The sequence below is a fragment of the Rhinolophus sinicus genome, linkage group LG02 (assembly GCF_036562045.2).
Source record: "Rhinolophus sinicus isolate RSC01 linkage group LG02, ASM3656204v1, whole genome shotgun sequence".
Lineage (NCBI taxonomy): Eukaryota > Metazoa > Chordata > Mammalia > Chiroptera > Rhinolophidae > Rhinolophus > Rhinolophus sinicus.
Window position 1 is genome coordinate 176,922,692 of NC_133752.1, and position 25,205 is coordinate 176,947,896.

General features: G+C 51.0%; 3 protein-coding genes and 1 non-coding gene across 5 annotated transcripts; 2 read left to right on the top strand and 2 right to left on the bottom strand.

The window, feature by feature from the left end:
• Positions 1-57: 57 nt before the first annotated feature.
• EMG1 (EMG1 N1-specific pseudouridine methyltransferase) lies at positions 58-5,595 on the bottom strand. 2 transcript variants are annotated; one of them, XM_019754393.2, is made up of 6 exons: positions 5,283-5,591; positions 1,716-1,817; positions 1,472-1,613; positions 1,085-1,143; positions 854-1,003; positions 58-340 (listed from the first exon to the last, which is right to left on the bottom strand). In XM_019754393.2, the coding sequence occupies exons 1-6, from the start codon at positions 5,448-5,450 to the stop codon at positions 227-229; spliced, it is 735 nt and encodes a 244-aa protein (XP_019609952.1). In that variant the 5' UTR covers positions 5,451-5,591; the 3' UTR covers positions 58-226. The 2 variants fall into 2 exon arrangements, with proteins under 2 accessions (XP_019609952.1, XP_019609953.1); XM_019754394.2 differs by lacking the exon at positions 854-1,003 and having other exon boundaries at positions 5,283-5,595.
• Positions 5,523-10,538, top strand: PHB2 (prohibitin 2). The gene is made up of 8 exons (XM_074326112.1): positions 5,523-5,964; positions 6,133-6,217; positions 6,521-6,600; positions 7,546-7,730; positions 8,182-8,311; positions 8,409-8,512; positions 8,940-9,017; positions 9,396-10,538. Exons 1-8 carry the CDS (start codon positions 5,838-5,840, stop codon positions 9,474-9,476), a joined length of 870 nt encoding a protein of 289 aa, XP_074182213.1. The 5' UTR covers positions 5,523-5,837; the 3' UTR covers positions 9,477-10,538.
• On the top strand, positions 8,582-8,846 carry LOC141570311 (small nucleolar RNA U89). Its single transcript, XR_012494315.1, has one exon. It is a non-coding gene; the product is annotated as a small nucleolar RNA U89 (small nucleolar RNA).
• Positions 10,539-14,722: 4,184 nt separating the features above from the next.
• On the bottom strand, positions 14,723-24,754 carry PTPN6 (protein tyrosine phosphatase non-receptor type 6). Its single transcript, XM_019754465.2, has 16 exons — positions 24,586-24,754; positions 24,376-24,498; positions 23,968-24,162; positions 21,245-21,434; positions 20,973-21,089; positions 20,775-20,888; positions 20,527-20,623; positions 20,045-20,124; positions 19,725-19,874; positions 18,521-18,652; positions 18,246-18,400; positions 16,204-16,271; positions 15,953-16,104; positions 15,765-15,856; positions 15,194-15,335; positions 14,723-14,914 (listed from the first exon to the last, which is right to left on the bottom strand). Exons 1-15 carry the CDS (start codon positions 24,591-24,593, stop codon positions 15,221-15,223), a joined length of 1,788 nt encoding a protein of 595 aa, XP_019610024.2. The 5' UTR covers positions 24,594-24,754; the 3' UTR covers positions 14,723-14,914; positions 15,194-15,220.
• Between the last annotated feature and the right edge of the window lie 451 nt (positions 24,755-25,205).

The following is a 25,205-nucleotide window of genomic DNA, read 5'->3' on the forward strand; positions in this document are numbered from 1 at the left end:
CTGGGAACAAACGGTATAAACCATTAAATACTAAATTTAGGAATCCCAAAGAACAACCAGGTTTACAAGAACACTATTTATAGGATAAACAAATAGCAAATATACAGCCTCAGCTTCCGCAAACCCCACAGTCTTGGTGCAGGAAGGTCATCTTCCAACAGTGAATTGAAAACAAGGTCAAGGGTTACAATGTCAACAGTCTGTGTTTCCGTGCAAGGTCCGACTGTCAAATGACCCTCCATACTTCTTCAAAGGCTGTGGTAAGTTTTGCGCAGGTGAGGGCCGCAGAAAGGGGATAGTTACTGATGGACACCATCTTCTCTGTATACTCCACATTGACCTGAAGAGAGAACAGTTCTGTCAGCTGACTGTCACTCTGTAACAGGCTCAGTCCCTTCTTTGGGGCAGGGAAATTGGGCTGAGTTAGTATTTCTCAGTGCTGTTTAATATCAAATTTGTACAAAAGATGAAAAAGGTCCTAGCTTTGACTTACAAATATGCCAGCAGCAATCCCCATCAAAATCCTAATGGCATTTTTTAAAGAAACAGACCAAAAAAATCATCAGATTTGTATGGAACCACAAAAGACCCCGAATAGCCAAAGCAATCCTAAGAAAAAAGAATAATGCTGGAGATACCACACTCCCTGACTTCGCCTTGTACTACAGGGCAACAATAATCAAAACAGCATGGTATTGACAAATATGCCAGCAGTCCTTAAAGGATGTGCCCTAAGACAGGTTAGGGAACCCCCATTTGTCTTCCAGCTGTGTTCTTAGTCTCTGTTTTCCAAATTATAAGGACAAGGATCAAAATGCTAACTGCTCTCGGACTTGAAGAGCCCAGACCTTACCTTGCCATGGGCAAAGGCCCCCACCACAAAAACAATAGGCTCATTGCTGGGCACCAACTCTCGTACATCACTGACGGCTGGGATGGAAAAAGAAGTGCCAATTTTCATACACCCAACTGGGAAATGATCTGACACTGGATTCTTAATTACCTAAAGAAAAAGAGAAAAATGAGCCCCAGAAACATTCTCAGAACCCTACCTCCAAACAGTAGATAGTACTTATTACCTCACCTTCAAGAGCTTCTGGGGGCCATCAGCTGCTCGAACACTGAGCTTGTGTAAAAGCTGAACTAGGGCAGGGGAAAAACAAAGTTCAGAGCTAGGTGGAGACCCCACTTCTGCCCAGAATCTAACCAGAAAAACCAATGGGTAAGGAGGGCTCCATGTGTCGTTTTACATCCACTCTACTCCTAAACTGTTATGAACAAGCAGTTGTCAGCATAAGACTAGTTGTGTACTGATGGGTTCACTCTCTCTCACTCAGCCAGGAACCCATGCAGGCTTAACCCCTGCACATGAAAGTAATGAAGAATCCTTGTTCTGGGATCGATCACATCCCCTCTTCCTCCTTCACCTCTGCCAAGTTCATTCTGAACTTTCAAATCCTAAAGATCTCACCCATGAGGCCACAAAAGCGGTCAAAGGTTCTGGGAATCCGAGTCTGGGGGTTCACTTCAATCAGCACATTCTTCTGTGTGTGGATATAAACCTGCAGCAAGCCAGCTCGGTTCAGGGGACTGTCCATGAGCATCAGTAAACTCTGAGGGAGGCAGACACCAAGGTACAATTAAGAAGTAGCATGCAGCTGCTTTACCTTCCATAGAAAGGCTAACAGGGTGGTGAGCTCTGTCCCTGGACTTACCTGGTGAGCTATGTCTGGTCTCACTTCCCCAGGGTCCCGTCCATTCTTCAACAACATAGACTTGTGCTTGTCACAGTTTAGTAGCTCATATGTCTTCCCTACCTAAAGAAGAAGGAACATGACAGAGAGCAACGTAAGTTGCTTTTACCTAGCCCAGCGGTTCTCAAAGTGTGGTCCCCAAACCACCAGCAGTAGCAACATCTGAAAATGTTTTAGTCAAATTCTCAGGCTCACTCTAGATCTACTGAATTTGAAGCTATGGGGGTGGTTCCCTGCAAACCCTTCAGGCGATCACTATGTTTACCCTGCCTCCCAATCCCCACTCACCCCCACCATAACTGATCTGATCTTAAAAGGAAAAGGGAAAATGGCACAACCTGTGATTGCACGTTTTAAATTGGATTTAATTTTAAAACCTGTGGCTATTAGGCAAAGCCGGTGAGGGATTCTGGAACCCAGTAGGAATAAGGTTAATAAGCAAGGCTGAATGCTTGTTTAACACAGGAGCACTGTATATACTGGACAAAATCTACAGGTGCCTTCCCTCAGTTTGCTTGTAACAATTTGAAAGGCTGCAAATCTGGGAAAAAGTGAAAATTCTAATGATGCAGGAGGTAGTTTCATCAAGGAATACTCTCAGGAGTAAAACGAAGAGGGGTTGTTCTTAAGGAGTGTCAGCAAAGGTACAGATGGAATAAAGAAAAGGCAGAAATGTGAAGAAAATGATGCTGAAAAAGTGGGAACTGAGACATTGACAGGCAGTGATTATACCGGGGGTGGCAAAAAAATGTATATACATGACTTGTATTCATCTTTTGTTATCTGTATACATTGAGCATTACAATTTTAATAGTTTTTTCCTTTCTTAAAATGTATATACTTTTTTTGGCACCCTCTGTATATGAAACTGCTTTGTAAACTGCAGAATCCTCAAGTATCCAGCACAAAGCTAGGATAATTCTGGAGTAACAGAGGCATGAGAATGACAGGGATATTATCCCGGCAACTCTGTATACTAGAAAATATACCAGGTGAAAACTTGATACTAAAAATCTGGCTGGATCCATCTGTAGCAGCTTAAAAAATTGCAAATTGCTATCTGGAATCCTAAGAAGCATTCAGGTGGCCAGTAAAAGTCTAAAAACATACCATTAAGTACAAACACAGGTTTTGAAAGGCTAAGTTTTTATGTTTCAATAGAACATTTCTAGATCTGACATTTTAAGGTATATGATTCCAAAAGATTTCAGAGAAGAGGCATGTAGACTTTGAAATTAATTGGATAACTGAAATACTAAGAATGTCACAGAGAGTAAGCACAGAAAAAGAACAAAGGACCAAGAACTAGGTCCATGGGACACTTAATTATAGAAGAAAAAGAATCCAGTCTCAACAACCCATTAGTGACTTAATAACCAGGGTTTAATAAAATAAACTAGAAAACATATGAGTACTTCACATGTAGTGTAATGGTAAGTGATGGTTTATAAAACTTTTGGTTTCACACAGTTGTGTGTGTGTATGTGTGAACACTGGTTCACTGGTGGGTTGTGGTTACTACCGTGTTTCCCCAAAAATAAGACCTAACCAGAAAATAAGCCCTAGCATGATTTTCAGGATGACATCTCCTGAACATAAGCCCTAATGCATCTTTTGGAGCAAAAATTAATATAAGACCCGGTCTTATTTTCAGGGAAACATGGTAAGCTTGAAAACCACTAATCGGAATAATCAGAATGAATACCGTGTGTATTCATTTTCTATAATAGGTATTAGAGATATAAGAATTTTTAAAACCTCATTCTCTGCCCTCATAGAGCCTTCTAGTGGAAGTGACAAACTTCTAGTGGAAACAACCACGTGAATACTTAAATCAAATTGTGATAAACATTACGTAGGAAAAGTAAATGGTTCATTAAAGGATTATGACAGAAGGACCTGATTTATAGCAGGAAAGGAGTCATTTCTATGAGGAAGTAACATTTAACCTATTAATTGAAGAATGAGCAACATAATAGATTCAATAATTGTTAAATGAACATAATAGACTCAATAATTGTTAAATGAACATTAAGTAGGAATTGATGCAAAGAGCTGAGTAAAGGGAGCTTCCAGTTAGAGAACATTATTTGCAATGGCCTTAAGGTGTAAGAGAACTCAGTGCTTTCAAAGAGCTTAAAAGAAGGCCAGTGCGGCCAGAATATATATAAAGAATAAATGGAGACAGCAGGCCCAGATGAGGCCGGCAGAAGCAAGGGGTAGCAGCACAAGGAAGACACAAGGCAGAGGAAGGTTTCAAACAGCTGTGAATTCTATCACCTTGGAGAACCATTAATGACAACTTGGCTTAAATTCTTCCTGAACATGTTCTAGAAATTTTAATTTGGCCATGACCTTTTCAACTTTTTAATAGGTAACATGGAAACAGTAACAATAATAATATCTAATACCTAATACCTAATTCCAAGAGACAGACATTATTCTAAACCCTTCACACATATTAACTTTTTTAATCCTCCCAACAACCGAGTAAGGTAGATACTACCATCAGCCCCAGGAAACATAGGAAGAAATGAAGTGACATTCAGAGTTAATAGGCTGGAAAGATAGCAGGCTATTAAATAAGGGATGGCTATAAGAACCTACAGTTAGGTTAGAAATATCAATTACAGAAGAAAACGAAAGAGGAAATCTCATTAGCTGCTCATTTTTTAAAAAAAGTTTTCTAGATTGCAAACTTAATAAAATGCTATAGTGACTAAAGAAGTAAAGATAGAAAAATCACACCGTAGATTACAATGGAAATGTACTAGTTTTGAAGCACTTTCATTCCAGTCCCCTATAAAGTATTAACCTCCACTTTACAAACTGAGGACAAACTTGTTTTCTCAAGATCACACACTTAAGTATAAGAATTTAGATTAAAATCCAGATCTAACTTCTCAACCAGTGCTATTTCTTCTCGGCCTACTCATTGAACAAATTTAGTTCTAAACGGTAAGAGAAACAAGTCAGAGAATAAGGCAGCAAAGTCTTAAGACAGGGAATTGCTGGATTATTCAGGGAAAGAGCCGAATGACAGGTAAAAATAAAGACGTAAAATTATTAAATGATAATCTGATCCAGACAGTGTTTCAAGTTGTATAGTAATACGGAGGAAGGAGACAGTAAACACCTTTTAATGAATTAAAACACAAAGTCCTTATGAATAAAAGGATGGAGCAGACTAAGCTACTTTCTCCTTTCCCTGTAAGTTATCGTGGGATGATGTGGGACACCGCGGTGCACAAAACTCCCTTCCCCTTAGTTTACTTTGTATCACAAAATCTTGGTAAATCAACTGTAACCAAGGACATGAAGGCTGCTATGGGATTCAAGAAGGGCAGTAGAAAATGAGTACCGCCACCCCAGATGTTAAACCAAGAGACAGTCAACTAGGCCACTCTTCCTCCAAAAGCATGTTACACCTCTCTGCTTTCTCCATCCACTGAGGCCCTCACCCTCACTCATTCCACAGGGTCCCATCCTATCAATATACACATTCTTCATTTTCTTGTCCCACATTACCTTGACTGTCTCCAGACTGGCCCCTTCCAGCACCACAATGAGCCTATGGCCTCCCATCTTGCTTCCCGCCCCAAATCGGGGCCGCTTGGGCGCCACAGCATCCCAGTCCTGTTCCTGGTCCTCACCGCGACGCTCACGAGGCTGGAATCCACCACTGGGCGCAGCCATCTTGCAACCGAACCGGAAATTGCGCTAATATCCTTAAATTAAAACCTCGCGCTCGCCCTAATTGCGAACTTCCTTCCGGCTACCATTCTGAAAATGGGCGCTTGGAAATGGCGATAGCTTCCAGTCTGGCATTACCAAAGCCTCTCTGGGAGGGCAGGGTTTCAGAAAGAGGCGGGACTTCCGAATGCGTAATTCCTGTGCGCGTAGTTTGGGTCCGCCGTGGGCTAGGGGAGGGTTTAGAAGGGAGCGCACTTCCGGTGCCCTTTCGCCTGAGAGCACCTGGGGCCCGGACCCTCGTGAGAAGGTTGCGATTTCTAAACTGGAGTGGGGTAGAGGCGGGCCGGCACCCCCTCCTGACCTTTGGTGCCGCCGGCCTCGGGATCAGACATGGCCCAGAACTTGAAGGACTTAGCGGGGCGGCTGCCCTCCGGGCCCCGGGGCATGGGCACGGCGCTGAAGCTGTTGCTGGGGGCCGGCGCCGTGGCCTATGGGGTCCGCGAGTCCGTGTTCACCGGTGAGCAACCTCCGTCCGCACTCTGGACTCCTCTAGTCCCTCCCCAGACGCCCTACTTTGTCCCGCCTGGTCCCCGCGCTAAGGGATTAGCCCCTCGCCCCGCCCCACCAGGGGCTAGCACGTACTCTGAGCAGTGACCTGGCCTGATTAACACCCCTATCCCCACAGTGGAAGGCGGACAAAGAGCCATCTTCTTTAATCGGATTGGTGGCGTGCAGCAGGACACCGTTCTCGCCGAGGGCCTTCACTTCAGGTAATGGCGGGCAAAGCGGACTGACCCTGACCCTTCACCCTTGAACGCCAACCCACCAATGGCTGTAGTAGGACTTTCAACAGGATTCTACTGTTTCCCTTCCTCACCCCATCTCCCAGGACAGTATGTGCTGCCCATAACTCCAGCAACGCATAAACTGTTGTTCTCTAAAGGAAGAATAGGATTTCTCCTTGTCTGGTCATTAAGAGGAGGGGCAGGCAAAGAAACACGTGGTGAGGGAAAACTGGGAAAACTAGTGAAACTGCAGTCTCCTAATACCTATCCCTGTTTCCTCTCCTCCAGGATACCTTGGTTCCAGTATCCCATCATCTATGACATTCGGGCCAGACCCAGAAAAATTTCCTCCCCCACAGGCTCCAAAGGTAGGTCTGGACACTTGGAAGCTACCAGCAGATGGGCTCCCTAAAGTCAACAGGGAACCTGGCAAGAGCTCCTAGGGGCAGATGGTCATGTCAGAGTGTTTGGGCCTTGGTTTCCACATCTGCAAAAGAGCTGGAATAAAAGTACCTGCTTCTGGAGTTAAAGTAGTACATCTGGACACTTTTGTTTGTCCATTTTTTTATGTTTGCACATTCACATTTTTTATGTGTTTGTACATTCTTATTAACTGCCCCTCTCCTCTAATGTAAACTCACTGAGAGCAGTGTTTGTTCTTTGTCTTATTCACTGCCTAGATCAAAGCCATTTTTTAACTGCTTAACTTATTAATTATATCCACTAGTACACCCTGTTCTGGGAAACTTCCCTGGTGCATCTGTTCCCTCCTACACCGTACCTAGAAGCTGTGCCTTTGAGATTCCCCAGATTCCTTACACACACACACACACACACACACACACACAGGCGTGTACACACTGAGGCAAGTAGTTCATCTATAATATACTTTTTTTGTACTATTTTTAGTGCAGGTCACTTAACATTCCCTAAACCATAGGCCCTGGGAATAAAGGATTCATAAAACAAATCCTTGTCTTCAAGCCCTTATAGTCTAGTAAAGAAAACATGATTATGATAGAACCTACAGTAGAGATTGCACACAATAGTGGCAAAAAGACAGATCAGCTTTACTGGTGGAGGGATTGTGGGCAGAGACGACGTCACAGTGGACAAGGATGCATTTGGCCTGTGCCAAGTCACATGTTGCTGGCCTGATTTCCCTGCTGCCACGCCCCAGGGGAGTTCCAGGCTGCACGACATCGCATGGAGGGAAACACAAAGAGGAGACGGTGCTTGGGGAAGGGTGCTTGGCTAAGAGACCAGATGAGGCCCCGATGGCCTTGACCAGCCACTGCTGACCTCACTCTTAGACCTGCAGATGGTGAACATCTCCCTGCGAGTGCTGTCTCGACCTAATGCCATGGAGCTTCCCAGCATGTACCAGCGCCTAGGGCTAGACTACGAGGAGCGAGTTTTGCCGTCCATTGTCAACGAGGTGCTCAAGAGTGTGGTGGCCAAGTTCAATGCCTCACAACTGATCACACAGCGCGCCCAGGTTGGACTCCAGCTCCCATTACCATTTGCATAGTGGCAGCATTTCCCTTCTAGGCCCAGAGCACTGGGTATTAGGAAAGCCAGCTTAATAGAAAAAGGTTGTGACCCAGGTTCCATTACTATCTAAAAGCTATACTAATGGCCACTGTGGGCAACAAGGAGAGCCAAGATTGGAACTTGATAGCTAGCAGTCAGTGTGAGAAAGCATGGGAGAAAACAAAGTTTAGAGGTGCTGGAGAGAGTAGAAGATTAGAAGTTAGTGTGACCTGCTGAAAAGATTGGACCAAATATGTTCCAACTCAGATGTTTTAGTGAGGAATTAAAAAAGGGTTAGTGAATTTTCTGCCATTTTCAGAAGATATGGTATTCAGATGGTCACAGCAACAATTTCCTTTCAGTTCTCCAGTCCCTTCAAACCACCTCTCCCTTCCCCTCCTCACCCTAACCCCCAGGTGTCCCTGTTGATCCGACGAGAGCTGACAGAGAGGGCCAAGGACTTCAGCCTCATCCTGGATGACGTAGCCATCACAGAGCTGAGCTTTAGCCGAGAATACACAGCTGCTGTAGAAGCCAAACAAGTGGGTGAGTTACCAGACGAGTAGGACGAGGGTTTCTGAGAATGCAGAAAGGGAGATGGGGTCCCTAACACCTCACATCTGTGACCTGGCTCCCACCACAGCCCAGCAGGAGGCCCAGCGGGCCCAATTCTTGGTGGAAAAAGCAAAGCAGGAACAGCGGCAGAAGATCGTGCAGGCCGAGGGTGAGGCCGAGGCTGCCAAGATGATATCCTTCTGCTGGAGAGATCTCAGCCTGCCTCTGAGGCACCTTGCTTTCCCCGTCCTCCCTCATGGGCCGGCTGATGAGACTAAGGCGAATGCGACTCTGTGCTCTCTGATCCTTGGCTCCCCCGGGGGTAGAGGTTTCAAATGGGATCTGAAATCTTAGTGGGGTATTTGAGCTTGGCACCTCACTGTAAGGCAGATCAATAGCACTGCTGGCCTTGCCTACGTTCCTGCTGCTGCCTCCAGTTCCTGGCAGCTGCCTGCAGGGGGGCCCACAGGTGAGGACCAAAATAAGACTGGGCACAAGCCACCTGAGCGCAACCTTGGATCTGACAGCCCAGAGGGGGGCTGGAACCAGGGGAGTAGTAAAGATGGGGCCAGTGATTGAGACCTGGCCATGTGTGAACCCTTAACCCTACCCTGCTCACCTTGGAGAAGCACTGAGCAAGAACCCAGGCTACATCAAGCTGCGCAAGATCCGGGCAGCCCAGAACATCTCCAAGACGGTGAGTATGAGCCCAGTATCCCTCCAGGGCTGCCTGGAGAGTTAAAGTGTTTTTAATTAAAGCACATTGAAGCAAGGGAATTAGAATCATGCTCGTTCAGGTTGCTACTCAAACTGGCTTCTCTGTCACTCCTCCGCCCATACAAAAACGATTCCTCTGGGTTCCCTTGACCTTTTGTTCACACCTGTTAACAATTCTAACACATCACAGTTGCTTACTGCTCTGGATCCTTGTGTGAGGTCAGGAACCATGTCATTCTCATCGTTGGATCCCTGTTCCTAACCCACATATGCCCCATCAGTGGTGATTTAATGCAAGGACAGGAATCAAGGCCTTTTCTGCTTAATACAAGCGTCTGTCTTGTTTCCTACCCTGTAGATTGCCACATCACAGAATCGTGTCTATCTCACTGCTGACAACCTTGTGCTGAACCTACAGGATGAAAGTTTCACCCGGTGAGAGATGTGACCTACATAGTGGGGTGTCAGAACATGGGATCTGAGTCTAGTCGCTTGGGCTCTAGGGCCTGTTACTAGCTTACTCTTGTCACCATTGAAAGACACCATGTGTCTAAACCAAAGATGGAAAAGTGTGGGGGTTGATATGCCTAACTTGAATCCCATAGGATTGATTTTATGAGAATAGGATTATTCATGTAAGAAGCACTTTAATTGTAAAGTTTTGTCTAACTGAAAAATGGTGAAAGATGAAACTCAATATCCTTACTCGGGAACCCTAAAATTGCTGCTGTGGGGGCGTGGAAAGATGCTACGAAAGGAGAAGTGAGAAATGGCAGTGGCAAAGAGAACCAGTTTCTTCCTTTCCAGAGCCTGAGATTCCTGGCTTCCAACCCAATTTGTCTTTTTCTCTTGGGAGCAAAGGAGGGTTTAGAGCTGGGTGGGGCCTGAACTGTCAAATCACCTCTGCATTTTTCTTCTTTTCCTGTGTTTCCTGTTCATTTGGTGACCTGGTATCTGCAGGGGGAGGTAAGTTGTTGATGCATGTTTCTTTGGGGTCTTGTAGCTCATCTCCCAGTACCTGCCTCCTCCCCCACCGCCTAACCTTTCTCACCTCCCCATACTAACCTTTTATCTGGAAGGAGGGTAGTTGAGGAGGGAGTGGCCAAGGTGCCTCTTACATTTGTCTCCTAATGTCATCTTCCCTTATCTGTTGCCTTTCCGCAGTGACAGCCTCATCAAGGCTAAGAAATGAACTTGGTGACCAAGAATTTAACCACCAGAGAAGAAGTGGATCTGTCTCTCCCCTGGTGTTTGAGGAGCACACCCCCACCTGGCCCCTGGTATCATGTGATGGTCCCCTCTGGATCTGTCCTACCAACCCTTTTTGGATGAATGAAGACTGACCCGTTTTCAGGGGAATGACTTCCAGTGTTGACAAGGGTTGTTGGGACAGTGTGTGATTTCTCAGTGATTTCCTACAGAGTTGGTTCCTCCCTCTCTGTTGGGAGGCGATAACCACCATCCCAGGAATTCTCAATAAATTTTTATTACTTAAGCTGAAGTCAAGGTCTCACATGTCTGAGCTGGGTTATGGGAGGCACGCATGCGTTTGCTCACCTAACACTCCTGGGTCTGTCTTCATCTCTGCCAGCAGGAGGAGCACAGACTCTGGCCAGGGCAGTTAAGGAAATAGGGCCTGGGCTCTGCTGCTCTTGCCCTGGAAGCCCAGCAGTCATCCAAAATGAGCCAAGCTAGAAACAGGGCCCTTGGATCCTGAGGCCCAGCTGCACTTTCCACTCCACCTTCTATTTCTACCACATCACACTTGTGTTCACCAACATCTCCTTTTTTAAGGCTGTAGCAGCTGTGGCTTTGCTGAGCTAGACCAAAAATGTGATGACCCCAACATGAGCTGCTTCCTTGGTAACAGGGTTCCATGTAGCTGTGGGGGAGACCATTTGTGCCTACTGAGGGACTTACGTGTCCAAAGCCCAGTGTGTCATGTTGCCTGCTATGGGCTACCCACACTACCAATTTCACAGTCACCAGAGCCTGTTTCACAGGTGAAACAGGGCTCTACTTGTGTTGAGATGGGCTCTTCACTCCCACAGCTTGCGCCCCTAACAGGTGCCTGTTTTTAGTCCCTATGTAAGCCACCTCATCTCCTTCCCAAGACAGCACTCTCTGAATCTCAAGTACCAGGGAAATGAAGCCACTGCTCTACTTGATGCCATTACAACCCGTGTCCCGTCCCTTGTCCTTATAGGGAGAGAAAGAACATTTGAAACCATAAATACTGGGAGCAGAAGTATGTACAGGAATTACAAAGTGCTTGGTAGGGGAGGTGAGTCTTATAGGGTGAGAGACTGAGTTCATCTTCAGCTTCTTAGATTTTTGAAGAAAGATCAATTTCCCCCTGCTCGACAGGTAGATGAAGTAGCTGTGGCTGCCCCAGTCCTCAGGAACTGGGAGCCTAAGAGGAGATCGACAGACAAAAAATGGGTCAAGTAACCTTAATCAGTCTACCACAAGTTTCATTCCATTTTATTTCGTTCATGTTCCCAAGGTGGGAAGAGAGTAGAGGTGCCTGGAGAGCCAAGTATGTTTCAAATCATGCTGCTGCCGCTCTAGAGGCAGCCATTTTGTCTCCTCCCATTGTTCCCCTTTTCCTAGTGATTTACACCCCCATCCAGAGGGATAAAGGTCAGAGATTGTTGGTCAGGAGGCCTCCATGGTCTTCAGGGCTCCCTGAAGGTCACTGCCGAGGAAACCGGCCCGGGGGCCATCTTTACCAGACAGTGTTAGGAGCTTCACAATTAGACCATCCAACACTGTGCTGGAAGATGGACCCAGAGCCGGCTGACATGCAACTCTGGGCTAGAGCTGACCAGTTGCTACAGGGACCCTGGCTGCGGGCCTGGTGAAGTCTTTTGAGAGTATATCCCAAGCTCAAGGTCGGCTGTGGGTTCTGGATCCACCAGATGACAAATCACTCTGGGTTGGGGGAGGGGCCCGGAACCATTGTGTCCCTTCAGTGGGCAGCCTGCCAACCAAGAGCCACCTCTTTTGCAGCCCCCTCCACACAAGATGAAGGGTATTCCAGGTTGTGTGGGGAGGTTCAAGTGGGGGGCTGCAGTTGGCTGGGGGTTGGGGGCTTGAGGTAAAGGATGTCGGTGACACGGACAGGGGCCTCCATCATTACCCGGCAGTATTAGAGACTCCCAACCAGCACCCAAACACTGCTGGGTAAGACGGGGGCCCCCACCCAGCCTGCCCACCTCCGGGTCAGGCAGTCCTCAACCCAGGCTCCCTGTGGAGAGGCTGCAGAACGCTGGCTCCCATCCCCCCAGCACCCGCGTCCCTGGGGACACTTCCGGGTGAGGCCTGCAGCCCGCCACCAGCCCCACCCTGAGCTGCTGAACCACTGAGGTCCAGGCAGGGCTTCAGAAGCCCCCTGCCCACCTGTTCTCTGTCTCTGAACCCCTTCCCCCACCACCTACACAGCCTGTCTCTGCCCCCACATACCAATTCACCAGCCCTCATCTCCCTTCTATAGTCCCCAGCTGAGCCCCAAGACCCCTCTCCCAGTGGCCTTTACCTGTCACCGGGCCGCCTGCCCCCCCAGAGAGTAAGTGCTGAGGAGAGGAAGGAGAGTCAGGCCAGGATTCCACAGCCTGCTGCCTGAGGCCTGTCCTGGCCTCCACTCTTCCTCCTTCCTTCTCCGCAGGCAGCCAGCGCAGGCTCCTCACCTGGGCCCCGCCCGCCGCCCCTGCGTACAGGTGTGTCCTCCTTCCATAGGCTACCCCCCACCACTGCCTTAACCCCTTGCCTCCCAGCACCAGCCGCAGGCACCTATTCTGAGTCCTAGCCACCCCACTAGGCCTCCCACCCTTTCCAGTGGTGTTTTCTGTCCTATCTGCCACCTCCGTCCTCCAGACCTAGACTAGGGAACCTGGTCTCCAGACGGACAAAGCCAAGGGCTATCTTTGGGCTAATTTGCCTTCCTCCTTGGCGTCTCCCCACAGCCACTTCTGCTCCCAGCTACTTTCTTCCTCTGAAACCTCTGACCCTGCCCATGGCCAGAGATGGTGGACCATAGACCCCTGAGGGCAGCAACAGAGTCAGCTTGGTAGTGTTGGATTGTGCCTAGGCCCAGTGACCTACCTGTATTTGGGCATCCCTGCCTGTGGAGGACAGGCAGGTCCCAGCATGGTGCCTACCTGTCCTATACCCTAGTGTTGGGGTACTCACCCCTGCCGGCCAGGAGCATCAGCACGGACCCAGACAGTTAAAGTACTGAGCTGCTCTGCTTCAGCCCTCACAGCCTCAGCCCTCACAGCCTCAGCCCTCACAGTTGTCCTGCAGGGAGGAGCAGCCAGGGGCTATGCTCCGTTCTCCAGAGGGACCAAAGTTGAGCAGAGCTGCTCCTGAACCCACCTCAATGCCCTGGGTCCAAGTCCCAGCCCACAGGCAGTTAGCCCAAGGGCAGTTAGAGGCTGTGGAGCCTACCTTTCTTTTGTGCAGCTCTAGCTGGGGTGGAAAGGGTCCTGAGGCACACAGATTATGGCCCCACCCCTTCCAGGGCACTTTAGTTACCGGTAAGGCAACTATTGTGTTGCCCAATCTGATATCTCTCTCTCTCTCTCTCTCTCTCTCTCTCTCTCTCTCTCTCTCTCTCTCTCTCTCTCTCCCCCTCCCCCATCCTGCCCCTTTGTTTTGTTTGTTTGCATCCTTCTTAATACCTGTTTGTACTTATTTTATGCTTGTGGACTGTTTCAGCGTCTGTCTGCCCTACTACTCTCCTAAAGTTCCGCAAGGACAGGAACTCTCTTGTTCACCATCGCGCCCCCAGCACAACTCAGTGCCTGTGATACAGTGGACACTCACTATAGAAAGTATATGCTGAATGAATGACTGAAGTCAATATTGCCATACGAGTGTGTTCTTAGCCTGCCCAGCAGCGGGGAGCCAGTCCATCCCCAGTAGGACTCTCATCGGCTTAACTCCCCAGGAGTTAAGATAAAGCCTTAACACGAAGAAAGAATCCCTGATCGTCCACTCTGGACACAGGTAAGGAAGAGGGGACAAACATAAAATTGACCAGAAACATAAGGGCAGAAACGGTTTCAGCAAAGGGAGAAGCAGGATGCTCCTGTGAGCAGCAGGAGCCCAGAGAGGGGAGGGAAAGCCTGGGAGGTCGTTTCTACATCTTCTTAGCTCTTACACCTAGAAGTCAGCACCACCAATGTGTGGTTCTGTCCCCCTCAGGTGACCCCAGCTGCATTTCCAGGCGTGAGGGTTCTGGGGCCTGAGTTAAAATCTTAGCTTCACTGTTCAATAGTCCTGTGACCTTCAGCAAATTATTCAATCTATCTGTGTCTCAGTTTCCCCTACTGTAAAATGGGAATGGTACAGGCACCCAGATTGAATGGAAAGGTGTAGTCTTTTAAACAGCGCCTGACACGTGACAAGCATGGAATGAGTTATGGTTGCCCTTGAGATCGTCATCCCTCATCTCAATGATCTTCACAGCCACCCTGTTAGGATGATCCTCCACTTTAAAGGAAAGAGACAAGGAACCTGGCCCACGATCACAGACCTAGCGTGTTAAGCAGAGCCCAGAACCAGTCTGTGTGACTGTGAAGACAGAGCTTTCGTGTGCCCCACATACCACTCCCTGCCCACCTCCCCCTCCATCCCCTTGGGCCCCACCCTCTGAGCCACACAGAGTTAGAGACCCACACACACAGTGATCCTAGGGGCTTTATTTACAAGAATAGAAGGGTCTGGCCCCTCCTGGAGTCTTGCTGGGCTATATACAGTAGGGTGAGGGAGGTGGGGACACACCATTTAAATTACAATAGAGTTGGGCGGGCAGCTTCCTAGGTTCAGGCTGTTGGCATTCACTGGAGACTTCTACAGGGATCAGTGCTGAGGCTGCAGAGAGAAGGGAGTAAGGGAATGAGGGGTTGGCTGGAACCTGAGGAGTGCAGGGTAAGAGCAAGTCTGAGGCAGCTGGGAAGGGCAGGGTGAGGCTGCAGCCACCCATCCATCAGGGGAAGCACTGGAGCCAGGGGTACTGGGGACAGGGCTGGGAAGAGCCCTGAGCAGAGGGGTCAGGGGACAGTAGGGACAGGGCAGGGAAAAGCCCTGAGCAGAGGGGTCAGGGGACAGTAGGGACAGGGCAGGGAAAAGCCCTGAGCAGAGGGACCGTACCATGGCCATGTCAAGACTGTGCCCAGCTCACTTCCTTTTGAGGGAGCCCTTGCTCTTGTCCTTGTCCGCTGATCGCTGCTTCTTCACCTTCTCCTCCCTCCTGTTCTTACTCTGCAGGTTCTCGTACACGTCCTCCTTATGTCTGCAGCGGGGGGGGGGGGGGGGGGGGAGGGGAGGAGGCACGTGTAGGCAGTTGGCACAGGTCAGGAGACAGTGCAGAGTTAACCAGAAGCCCCTTCCGGGCCACCCCACATCACAGGTGAGCAAACTGAGGCCAGCAAAGCAAGGAGACCTGGTCACTGTCCTTACACTAGACCAAAAACTCCTTGGGAGCAGAGAAACTCCACCTCATACGTCAGTCTACTACTACCAGTTCCTAGCACAGGCCGCACACAGAGCGCACTCAGGAAACACTTGTGAACACAGACAGTAAGAACCGAGCTTGAACTTGAACTCAGCACCCCCACCCCCACCCCAAAGGCAACACTGGTCCTCTCTAGAAAGGAAGGGTCGGACTGGGAAGGAAAAAGAGTGGATGATGGGAGGTGGCAGGCAGGGAGGGGTCACTCACTTTGAGGAGGTACGGGAGGCCTGGGCATGGGCATTCTTCATGGCTGGGGGGTAGGTGATATTCCCGTACTCCGACTCCTGGCCCTTGTGGGACTGTGGGTAGAGGTATGTTGGGAAGGCAGCAGACCCAGCAGGACCAGGTGATGCCCACTGCCTCCCATAACCCCAGCAGCCCCGCTTAGCACACACCTGCATGACCTCCAACTTCTTCTTGGTGGTTTCAATGAACTGAGCGATGGCCACATAGATGAACTTGTACTGCGCCTCCGTCTGCACCATGCCTGAGCGTTGTGCACGCACCATCTGGATGGTCTTCTGGATGTCAATGTCACAGTCCAGCCCTGAGCAGGGATGGCAGTTGGACCTCCTGCCCAGGCAGAGGTGGACACCAAGGGGCTGCTCACACCCTCCCTCCTATGTCCCCCACAGGTAACCCTCACCCTTGGTTGAGATGTTCTCCATGAGCATGTCGATGACAATGATTGTGCCTGTGCGGCCAATGCCCGCGCTGGGGAGAGAAAGGGGAGCCATCAGCGGCCAGGTCTACACCTCCCTAGGAAGGGGGGCCCCAGCACCCAGCTCCAGCATGGTCATGACATAAAGAAACTGAGGCTCCCCCGAGATGAGGAAATGTGCCCAGGTCACTGGGCAAGCAGGCTGGCAAGGGGCAGAAATCTGCCCAACTCTGTGTCTGCATTCATCATGTTAGCCAAGAGATTTGTGAGGAAGGGCCTGGCTCTCCCACACACCACCATTGCTCTCCTTGTTTCAGCACCACACTCCCCCACTTCCTGTCTCGACTCCTCATTTCTGGCCCGTGGCTGCGGCCTACCCCAAAGAATCCAGAACCCTCAGAGCCACCACTGTCCTGCCAGCCTCCCCAGCCCTCTCCCACATTGTTGGCCTGAGCAAGACCTTCCCCATCTCCATTCAATCAAAAGTTATATTTGGAGCTTCTTTCTTCAGGGCTTCATTTCCCTTTTTCTTCAGACTATGATGGCAGGGAAAGGACAGCCCTGAGACAGTAGGGTGCAGGGGACACTGGGGTCAGGAGACATGGAGGAGCAATGCAGCAGGAAGTCTCCCTTCTTCCCCCACCCTCTGCCACCACCTTTGGGCAAACAGACCCCAGGAACCTCAGGAACCCACATGGACCCTGTCCCGCCCTCTCACTGGACCTGTCAGACTGGTACCCTGAGTCGCGCTAATTTCAAACCCAGATTGTCAAAAATACCACCCCCCCTCACCCACTTCCTTCCTGTAACGTCTAAATAAAGGCCATGGGGATTTCAAGAAGTGGATGAGAGGGTGGGGGTGGGGGGCAGCAGGAGGGTCGTTTTTGGTGATGGCTTGCCTGCCCCTGGAAGCAAAACAGCCCCTCAGACAGCATATTGGAGCACCTCCAGATTCAAGCCACCCAGCCCTGCCCCAGGAAAAGCAGTTGCTGGTGGGAAGAAGGAAGTCAAGGCCCTCACAGTCTGGGTCACATGGAGGGAGCTGGAAGGGAAGAGCACACAGCGGGTTTCTATTTCCCCCTTCCCTACCAGCTCCCATTTCTTGAGGGTTTACTGTATTCCGGACACAGTGATAGGGTCTCATTTAATACTCACAACAGCTCTGTGAGATCCTGATTTTACGGATCTGAGGGACAGAGAAGTGATGTAATTTGTACAAGGTCACCCAGCCAGTGAGTGGAGGAGCTAGAATTTAAACCAGCAGCCTCTGTCCTGGACACTGTACTCACTGCCTCTCATCCAGTCAGGCCAAGCCAGCCGGGTCAGCCCGTCTGCAGAACTCAGCTGCTTCCCTGCTGATTCCCCACCTCCCTGCCTTAGCAGGAATGGGGTATCCTGATCATGAACATGAGGGTCTCCACTGGAGCTAGTGAGGCATGTGCCCCTGCTGAATACATTACCCATCCCTACACACCCTGGGGCCAATTGGGGAACCCTGGCTAGGAAGGAGAGACCGGGAGCAGCAATGAAGAAGCACCCCCCAACCAGGGCTTCAGCCACAGATGGAAAAAGAGAAGGGATAGGGAGCCACACAGACCCACATGGAGGGTGTTGGGGCTGAGAATTAACAGGCTGAGTGGGCCTGTGCAAGAAAACCGGGGTGACCAGGACGGGACCTAGGGCTATTGTGAGCACCAGTCCAGGCTTTCCCCTGACCAGGTGGTGACCTGGTAAGTGGCTGGGCCTGTTTCTTCATCTGTATTTGGCAGGGTTGGACAAGATGACACATCCAGGGAGATCTCTGAGAAAGCCACCCCCAGGCACAGGATCAGACAGTGGGGTTGGTTCAAGCTAAGTTCCACCCATGGATCTGGAGCCATCAGGAAACCCAGAGGAGGCTGGGGGGAAGGGGGAGGCAGTAAACGAGTTATTATGTAAATTGCATACAATTGCATGGCTCTTAGCAGTATTTACTTGCCAGCTACTACATGCATGATTACTGTTAATATCTTTATTATTATTCTCACCTGCAATGCACGATGATGGGCCCTGCATGAGGCAGACTTTCCTGTCGCTGATTGATCTGGTCTAGGAAGCTGAGGACACCCCCAGGTTCACTGGGGACCCCATGGTCAGGCCAACTCAGGTACTGGTAGTGCCAGATCTCACGCACCAGGTTCGCCTGGGCCAAGTACATAGAAGTCAGTGATGGCTGCTCCCACACATCACCCCATCCCCAACAACCAGATAAGAGGACAGGTCCAAGGAAGGCCCAGGAGGGGGCAGAAGTGGGGACACTCACATTGTCCAGCGGGGAGACCTGTAAGGTGCGGAGTTTGTACTCGGTTGTGTCGTGTTCCCCACAGTTGGTTACAGTGTAGGATCCATACACTCGCTGAGAGCCCACCTCTGGCCAGTATGGGACACATTTGTTCTGAAAGGGAGGGTAGAGGTAGAGAATGGGCCACAGAAGCAGGCACTGGGCAGGGCGTTGTAGGCCCTGATCTATGTCATGAGTCCCTGGTGCTGGCCCAGTCAACATCGGTTGGATGAACTGGCCAAGTCAGTCTCAGGATCTAGTGGTGAGACCTGACCAGCCAGCCACCTAACCTTACAAGTCACTCAGTACACATTGTCTGACACACACACAGAACCTGAAGCTGTGTAAAGCAGGTTGGAATTACAAACACAAACTAGATGCAATCTGCGCCCTTGTGTTTCTAGGAGCTCACAGAGAGATAAGTGAACAGGAAAAATATGGAGCTGCTCAGGAGCACGGTGGAGGGAGAGGCTAATTCTTCCTCTAGGTTATGGAGGAAATCAGAGATGGCTTCACAGAGGAGGGAGCGTTTGAACTGGGTCTTCATAAATGAGGAGTCTGTCAGGCAGAGATAGTGCAGAGAGAGGAAGTCATTTCCTAGCAGAAAATGAGCTTGTGCAAAGGCATAGAAACCTGAAAAGGCCTGGCCCGTTGGAGGCAGTGAGTGTTGTAGAGAAGCCACCAGACCTGGAGTACCAAGTCTTAGCCTCTGACTTTCTCCTAAAGGCAACTGGGAGCCATTGAAGGGTTTGCAGTGAGGGAGTAATGTGATGCAGTGCATGCTTTGGACAGAATCACTTTGACTCCAGTACATAGGGTACTACAGTGCAGGGGTGAGGGTGAGGGGCCAAGTCCAGAGAGATTTATGAGGCAGAGTGGACAAGAGGGGCTCTTGCCTGGATGGGGACAGGTGGGGGAGGGGCAGGAGGAATGTTTGCTTCAGGACATCTTAAGGCAGAAGACCCATTTAAAACCTGGGTCTGGGGGTGGTCAGGAGAACCCAAGGTTGGAAGCAGGGATCTGGGAGTCAGGGTGTACCCGAGATTTTGTCTCTGTGCCTCGGTTTCCTAACAAGGTTTGGGTGCCTTTCTGTCCTGGTGTCCAAAGTTTCTTTTGTTTAATGATGGTGGACAATGACTACTGGGGAGGGGGTGGGGGGATCAGCCTCTACCCGGCTCAGCCCTACCCGGCCTTTCTCCACTTCTCGGGTGGTCATGACGATGACGCGGGTGTTCTCCTGCCATGTCATCTGCCAGAAGTCATTGACTGTGGCATCCAGGCAGCCCTGGCTGGCGATATAGGTCTTAGAGTTCTCATCAGGGCCTAGCAGCTGGTTCTGGATGGAAGGACAGAAAACACATACCAGGATTGTGAGTTCCTTGGCCCGGGACACGCCCTTTGTCCCCACCCGCCTCATCCCACCCAAGTGATCAGCTTTGGCTTTGCCCACACATCTCTGGACCCAGTATCCCCCTGAGATGGGAAATTCCCAGGGGCAACACCCACCTTGACATAGTTGGCGTTGATATAGTCAGACCCAGGGGTGTTACTGTCACGTCCCTGCAGGATCACGCGGCTGTGGTCGACTGCGAGTGAGCAGAGAGCAGGTGGGAAGGGCCTGGGTCAGCAGCAACTCACCAGCCCCTGCATCACACCCTTCCTAGGCTCACAGGCCATTCTTGTCTGAGAAGCTGTGAGGTTCTCAGAGCACAGTGCATGGGCAGGGATGGGGACCGGCATGGGTGGGGGTGGAGGTTTCAGAGGAAGGAGAGTGGTAAGGGTGGGTGTGGGAGGCTCTGCTGGGAGGAGTAGAGGCATTTTAGAGGAAAAGAGGTTCTGTTGTGTGGGAACGGAGGTGGACCCTCCCTGAGATGGGGGTAGAGGTACTGTGAATTGGGGGAGGTTGGCTGAGGGAAGGGGAGTCTCCAAGATGAATGGATGCTGCCTCGGAGTGGGAGGGATGGAGGCTGCTGGGGTGAGGTGCTCACATGGGAGAATGTTCTTATAACGGTTCTTGCTCTTGTTCTCTGGCCGCTGCCCTTCCAGCCGCTGGTGCAGGTTCTTCACCTCCAGCTTCTGCAGATTCTGAGGGGCAAGAGGGGACAATGGACACCCGCAAGAGGGGTATCCATGGGGGTCGTTGATGTGGGGTAGATCAGTATCAGGGGTTGGGAGAGAGGGAATGGGTCTGCCTGGGACCCCACGCCGGTTACCTTGCTGGGTCCCCATAACGCACCTCAAACTCCTCCCAGAAGCCGGCCTTGGCTGTGTCCTCGGACTCCTTCTTCTTGTTCAGTTCCAGGACCCGGTTTTCAATGTCAGCCGCATTCACCCGCGTGGCGTAGTATGGCTTGGGTGGGTGAGGGCGAAAAGTCAGCAACTTCCAGATCTCAAAGGCTCATGTGTCTGAGGGACTGCCAGGCCCACCCCTCACCTGCCGCAAGTAGACAAAGGCGCCTGAGGCCTCCTCAATCCCCGTCTTCTTGAAATGCTCCACCAGGTCTGTGAGGCTGTCAAAGGTCTCCGAGCCACCCACTGTGTAACGTCCACCCTGAGGGGTACCAAGTCAGGCCACCCTGCAAAGTTTGTCTCCCTCCCTTGACCCCCAGCCTTGGACCAAAGACTGGCTGACCTTCCCCAGCACCCACGCTGCGGGCACAGATGGGTACCCCAGGAGGATGCCTTCTTTACTGCCGGCTGCCTTACCTCACACATGACCTTGATGTGGGTGACTCTGAGGGGGGAGCCTGGGCCAGCCTTGGGCTGGTCACTGAGCACCGACAGCACAAAATCTCCCGGCTGGCTGAGACTCTCACGTACAAGAAATGTCCAGGGCTCACCCTTGGCCTGTAGCAGTGTCTCCGCCTGCCCCCCAGACATGTGGCCATGGTACCACCTAGAAAAGGCAGCAGCAGGGAAGGTGAGTGCTGGGCCAAGGGCCAGGCACTGAGCAAGGAAACAGTACTTGCAATGTGCCAGGCACTGTGCTAGATGCTTCCAAACCCACCACGATATTTAGGTCCATTAGTCACAAAAACACAAAGAGGCAAGTACCATCCTCATTTTACAGATGAGGAAACTGAGGATGGTGATTGCACACTGGCCTAAGGCCCTAGCTGATAAGAAGCAAGCCTCAGGAATTCTAACCAAGTCCACTTCTGGGAGTTTAAGACAAAGGTAGAAAGGCAGGCCATACCCAGAATATTTGGAGAGGAGAAACCCAGCAAGAGTCTCCATGAAAGACAGGGCTTGACTAGGGAAAGAGGACAGAGACCAAGAGAAATGCAGACAAAGACCAAACCACAGAGAGCGATGGAGATGGGAGAGACGGAAGTCACCAGGGAGACATGACAGGGAGAACTCCCCCAGGGAGGCGGAGAAGAAAGATACCCTGCTGGGGAGAGTGGTTTAGGGGGTTCTCGGGGTACCCAGGATGATGTCACTGAAGGGGAGTCTGGGGTTCAGAGAGGCTCAAAGGGGCTCAAAGGAGTAGAAAGCAGAACTAGGACCTTTCCCCGAAGCACACCCCCTTCCCAGGAGGAAACTGTAGCCCCACAATGCCCAGCCCCACAGGAAACCACGTGATGGAAAAAACACAAAACTCCTTCTGGGGAGAGAGTGAGAAGTGAGGTTGTGAGGTTTCCTCAGCCCAGGGACCTCTGGAGGGGGGGGCATTTTCCAACCGCAGGGATGGGGGAAGGAGGGAGGGGGGCCCCTCTGTCTGCCCCATCTCACTCCAGCCCAGAGGAGACTGTAGCTCAGAGACCTCCAGAGTCTCCTGGCCTGTCCAGGAGCCCCCTGGGCCACCCCATCCCACCACTCAGGGACAGGCCAGGGTCCCCAGGCAATGGGGAAGGGGCTAACCTTCTTCCCCCAGGCCCCAGGATGAGGAAGTTTCCATGCAAATGTCAGGCTGACCACAGGCGCAGAGCTAGCCAAGGAGGGGACAAATGCAAATTCCTGTGGAGGAGGAGGGGCTGCACACAAGGCTGGGACACAACGGAGGTTTGGAGAAAGAGCCTCCCACGCACACTCCCAAGGTCAGGGGTGAGCCCAGGCGTCCAGACGTGGATAATCAAAAGGGCCTTTTAGAGTCAGCTTCTCTGGTCTCGATCCCTCTATGAATGACTGCCCTTAGTCCTAGTTCTGCCCTTCTCCTTCTTCTCCCAAGCAATATGAACCCAGGCCAGCCTCCTCCCCAGAGGGTCTGCTTAGCTCCTCCTTCCCTCTCCCAGCTCCATCTACAACGTATTACTTCTCTATGGTCTGGGCAATCCATTTTCCCCAAGGTCAGAGCCTGGCTGCGGGCAAGAGGGGAGAGAGGACATGAGGCGTTCAAGAGGGTCTGGGAGCAAAACCGCCATGCATGTTATAGGTGGGGAGTAGGAAAAGGGTGAGAAACTAGTAAGGAGGGCAACCATGAGCAAGGTCATCAATGCTGGGGCTTCACTCCTAGAAGATATAGCTTCAAAGGAAGTAAATCAATGGCTTCATGTTGACTGGAGAGAGGTCTCCAGTGTTGGGGCCATGAGGCCTTTACCTCACCTCATCCAGTTCTAAGTTTTAACCAGTGACTTAAAAATATTGATGCAAGTTGCAAGGCATGCACTTTAGAAAGACTGAAAACTGACAGAGAGTTAAGGTTCAGAATCATTTCAACAATCAATACACAAATACTGGACAAGGGCAAGTTGACTTGGCCTCAGGAGTGTGGAGAAAAATAAAATAAAACCTAGAGTTTTTCTGCTGCGCTTCACCTTAATAGAAGCTGTCATTGAGATGTAGCTACTACAATTAGCCACCTGTAATGCTGAGTGTTCAGATGACCCCACTTCCCACCCAGGCTTTACAGAGACCACCTACGGAGTGGCCAGCCCAGCTCTGGGGCCACATCTTTGGAGCTAAAAGGATGGGAGGGAAATGCCTTGAGTATTATCCTGTGCCCAGGTACTAGGCCCTTACACATGTGACCACATCACACAGTGATGCCCTTACCCAACCCCAACGGGATGACCCATCCCCACTGGGTTCTGAGGTAAGGCATTAAGTGTCCTCATCGATTTAGTCCCTGTGCTCCTCCTAAGCACCCACCTCTCACTGGGTTAACCTGTCCTGGGGGAGAGAATAGTTATAGGAAGGCAGATTCAGTTCCATAGGAGGAAGAAAAGCTTTCTAACAACAGAGCTGGCCTGCCAAGAAACACGGCCACAAGGAGTAGCCTGTCACCAATAGGGCCTGGGTTGCCAGCTGACAGGGACCCTGAAGAAGGGTGAGGTGACGTTCTCTTGCTTCCTCGGGGGGTTAATGGAAAGGGGTGTTAGGTGAGTCCCATGAGACACAGCCATGGAGGAAAGAGGCCCACAGAGCCCTGAGAAGGAGCCAGGATGGGGAAGGCACTGTCAGTTAGGGGTGGAAGTGAAGGCCCTCACCTCTCACTGGTAGGGTCAGAGCAGTTAAGCGGGTACTTGAGGTGAATGATGGTGCCATCGCGGTCCTGCAGGACACCCTGCTGCTGTGTGTAGTACTCCACCAGCTCTGTCAGCGTCGCAAACTTCTCCCCTCCGTACAGGTCGTAGAAATCCCCTGAGTTCTGGATCCGAATATGGGTCACCTGGTCCCCCACCCTGCAAGGTGATGAGACCAGGGTGCAGGAGTAGAGGTGGGGATGGGTAGGGGATGGGCTGCGGTCTTGAATATGGGGCACACATGGGTAGGGTGGACACAGACAGGGGGAGGGGACATGCTGGGGCTGGGGACTGGGGAGTTGGCACTGCCATGAGGGAACCGGGAATGAGTTGCCAAAATACTGGCCCTGACTGCAGTTGAAGGCCACCTACCTGACTGAGAGGGAGAAGTCGCCCTGGTTCTTGCGACTAGGCCGAGCCAGGAAACTCCCGTGGACACCTCGGCCCTTGAGCAGCGTCTCTGCATCCAGCCCACTGAGGTCTCGGTGAAACCACCTGGGAGGCCCAGGAGGGTGGTGAGGAGAGGTCGCATGGGCTCCAGGGCCCTTTGCCTCCTGATTACCGTGGGTCCCAGGCCCTTACCTCACCATCCTGGGGGCTCCCCAAGAGGAAGCGGGTGCAGGAAACGAGGTGGTGGTGGTGCCGGGGAGTCCAGGCAGGCAGAGAATGCTGGGGCTAAGCCTCAAACTCGGCCCTCAGTGCCCAGGCCACCTCACCACCCCTGCAGTCCTAGTTCTGGGGCTGCCACTCCACTGGCCTAGGGTAGCCGGCAGGGCGGGGACAGGAAGGGGCGCGGCCGACCCCTTGGGGGAACTCACTGTACTTCTCATTTTAGAGCAGAGGGAAGAGAAGCAGAGCAGGGTGGCAGTGGGGGTGGGGACGGCGGGCCCACTTCCCACATGTCTGCCATCAAAGGCCTTGGAGGAGCATGGCACTCCACAAATAAGGACACGTGTGCCTTGCACCATCCAGGCAAAGATCATGCTTCATACATGTGAACCCATCTCTTCCTCTTCCACCAGTTGTTTCCACACAGCCTTCCCTGGTGCAAGCTAATAATTAATAATAGTCATGGTGACAACTATTATTTAATGGAGTCTTACTATATGCCATGCACTATGTTATAACAGCCTTTGCAAGCCTTATCTGATTTACTCCTCACAATAGCCCTATGAAGCAGGTACTATCTCCCCATTTTACAG

Coding starts and splice junctions, on each gene's coding strand:
- EMG1 (XM_019754393.2), bottom strand. CDS start 5,450: ATGGCTGCGCCCAGTGGTGGATTCCAGCCTCGTGAGCGTCGCGGTGAG. Junction 1,818..5,282: donor CCAGTCTGGAGACAGTCAAG/GTAATGTGGGAC, acceptor CTTCTTCTTTAG/GTAGGGAAGACATATGAGCT. Junction 1,614..1,715: donor GACCAGACATAGCTCACCAG/GTAAGTCCAGGG, acceptor TGCCTCCCTCAG/AGTTTACTGATGCTCATGGA.
- PHB2 (XM_074326112.1), top strand. CDS start 5,838: ATGGCCCAGAACTTGAAGGACTTAGCGGGGCGGCTGCCCTCCGGGCCC. Junction 6,218..6,520: donor GCCGAGGGCCTTCACTTCAG/GTAATGGCGGGC, acceptor CCTCTCCTCCAG/GATACCTTGGTTCCAGTATC. Junction 9,018..9,395: donor CCCAGAACATCTCCAAGACG/GTGAGTATGAGC, acceptor CCTACCCTGTAG/ATTGCCACATCACAGAATCG.
- PTPN6 (XM_019754465.2), bottom strand. Junction 19,875..20,044: donor TCAACGCCAACTATGTCAAG/GTGGGTGTTGCC, acceptor CCTTCCATCCAG/AACCAGCTGCTAGGCCCTGA. Junction 15,336..15,764: donor GCCTCCCGTACCTCCTCAAA/GTGAGTGACCCC, acceptor CCCCCGCTGCAG/ACATAAGGAGGACGTGTACG.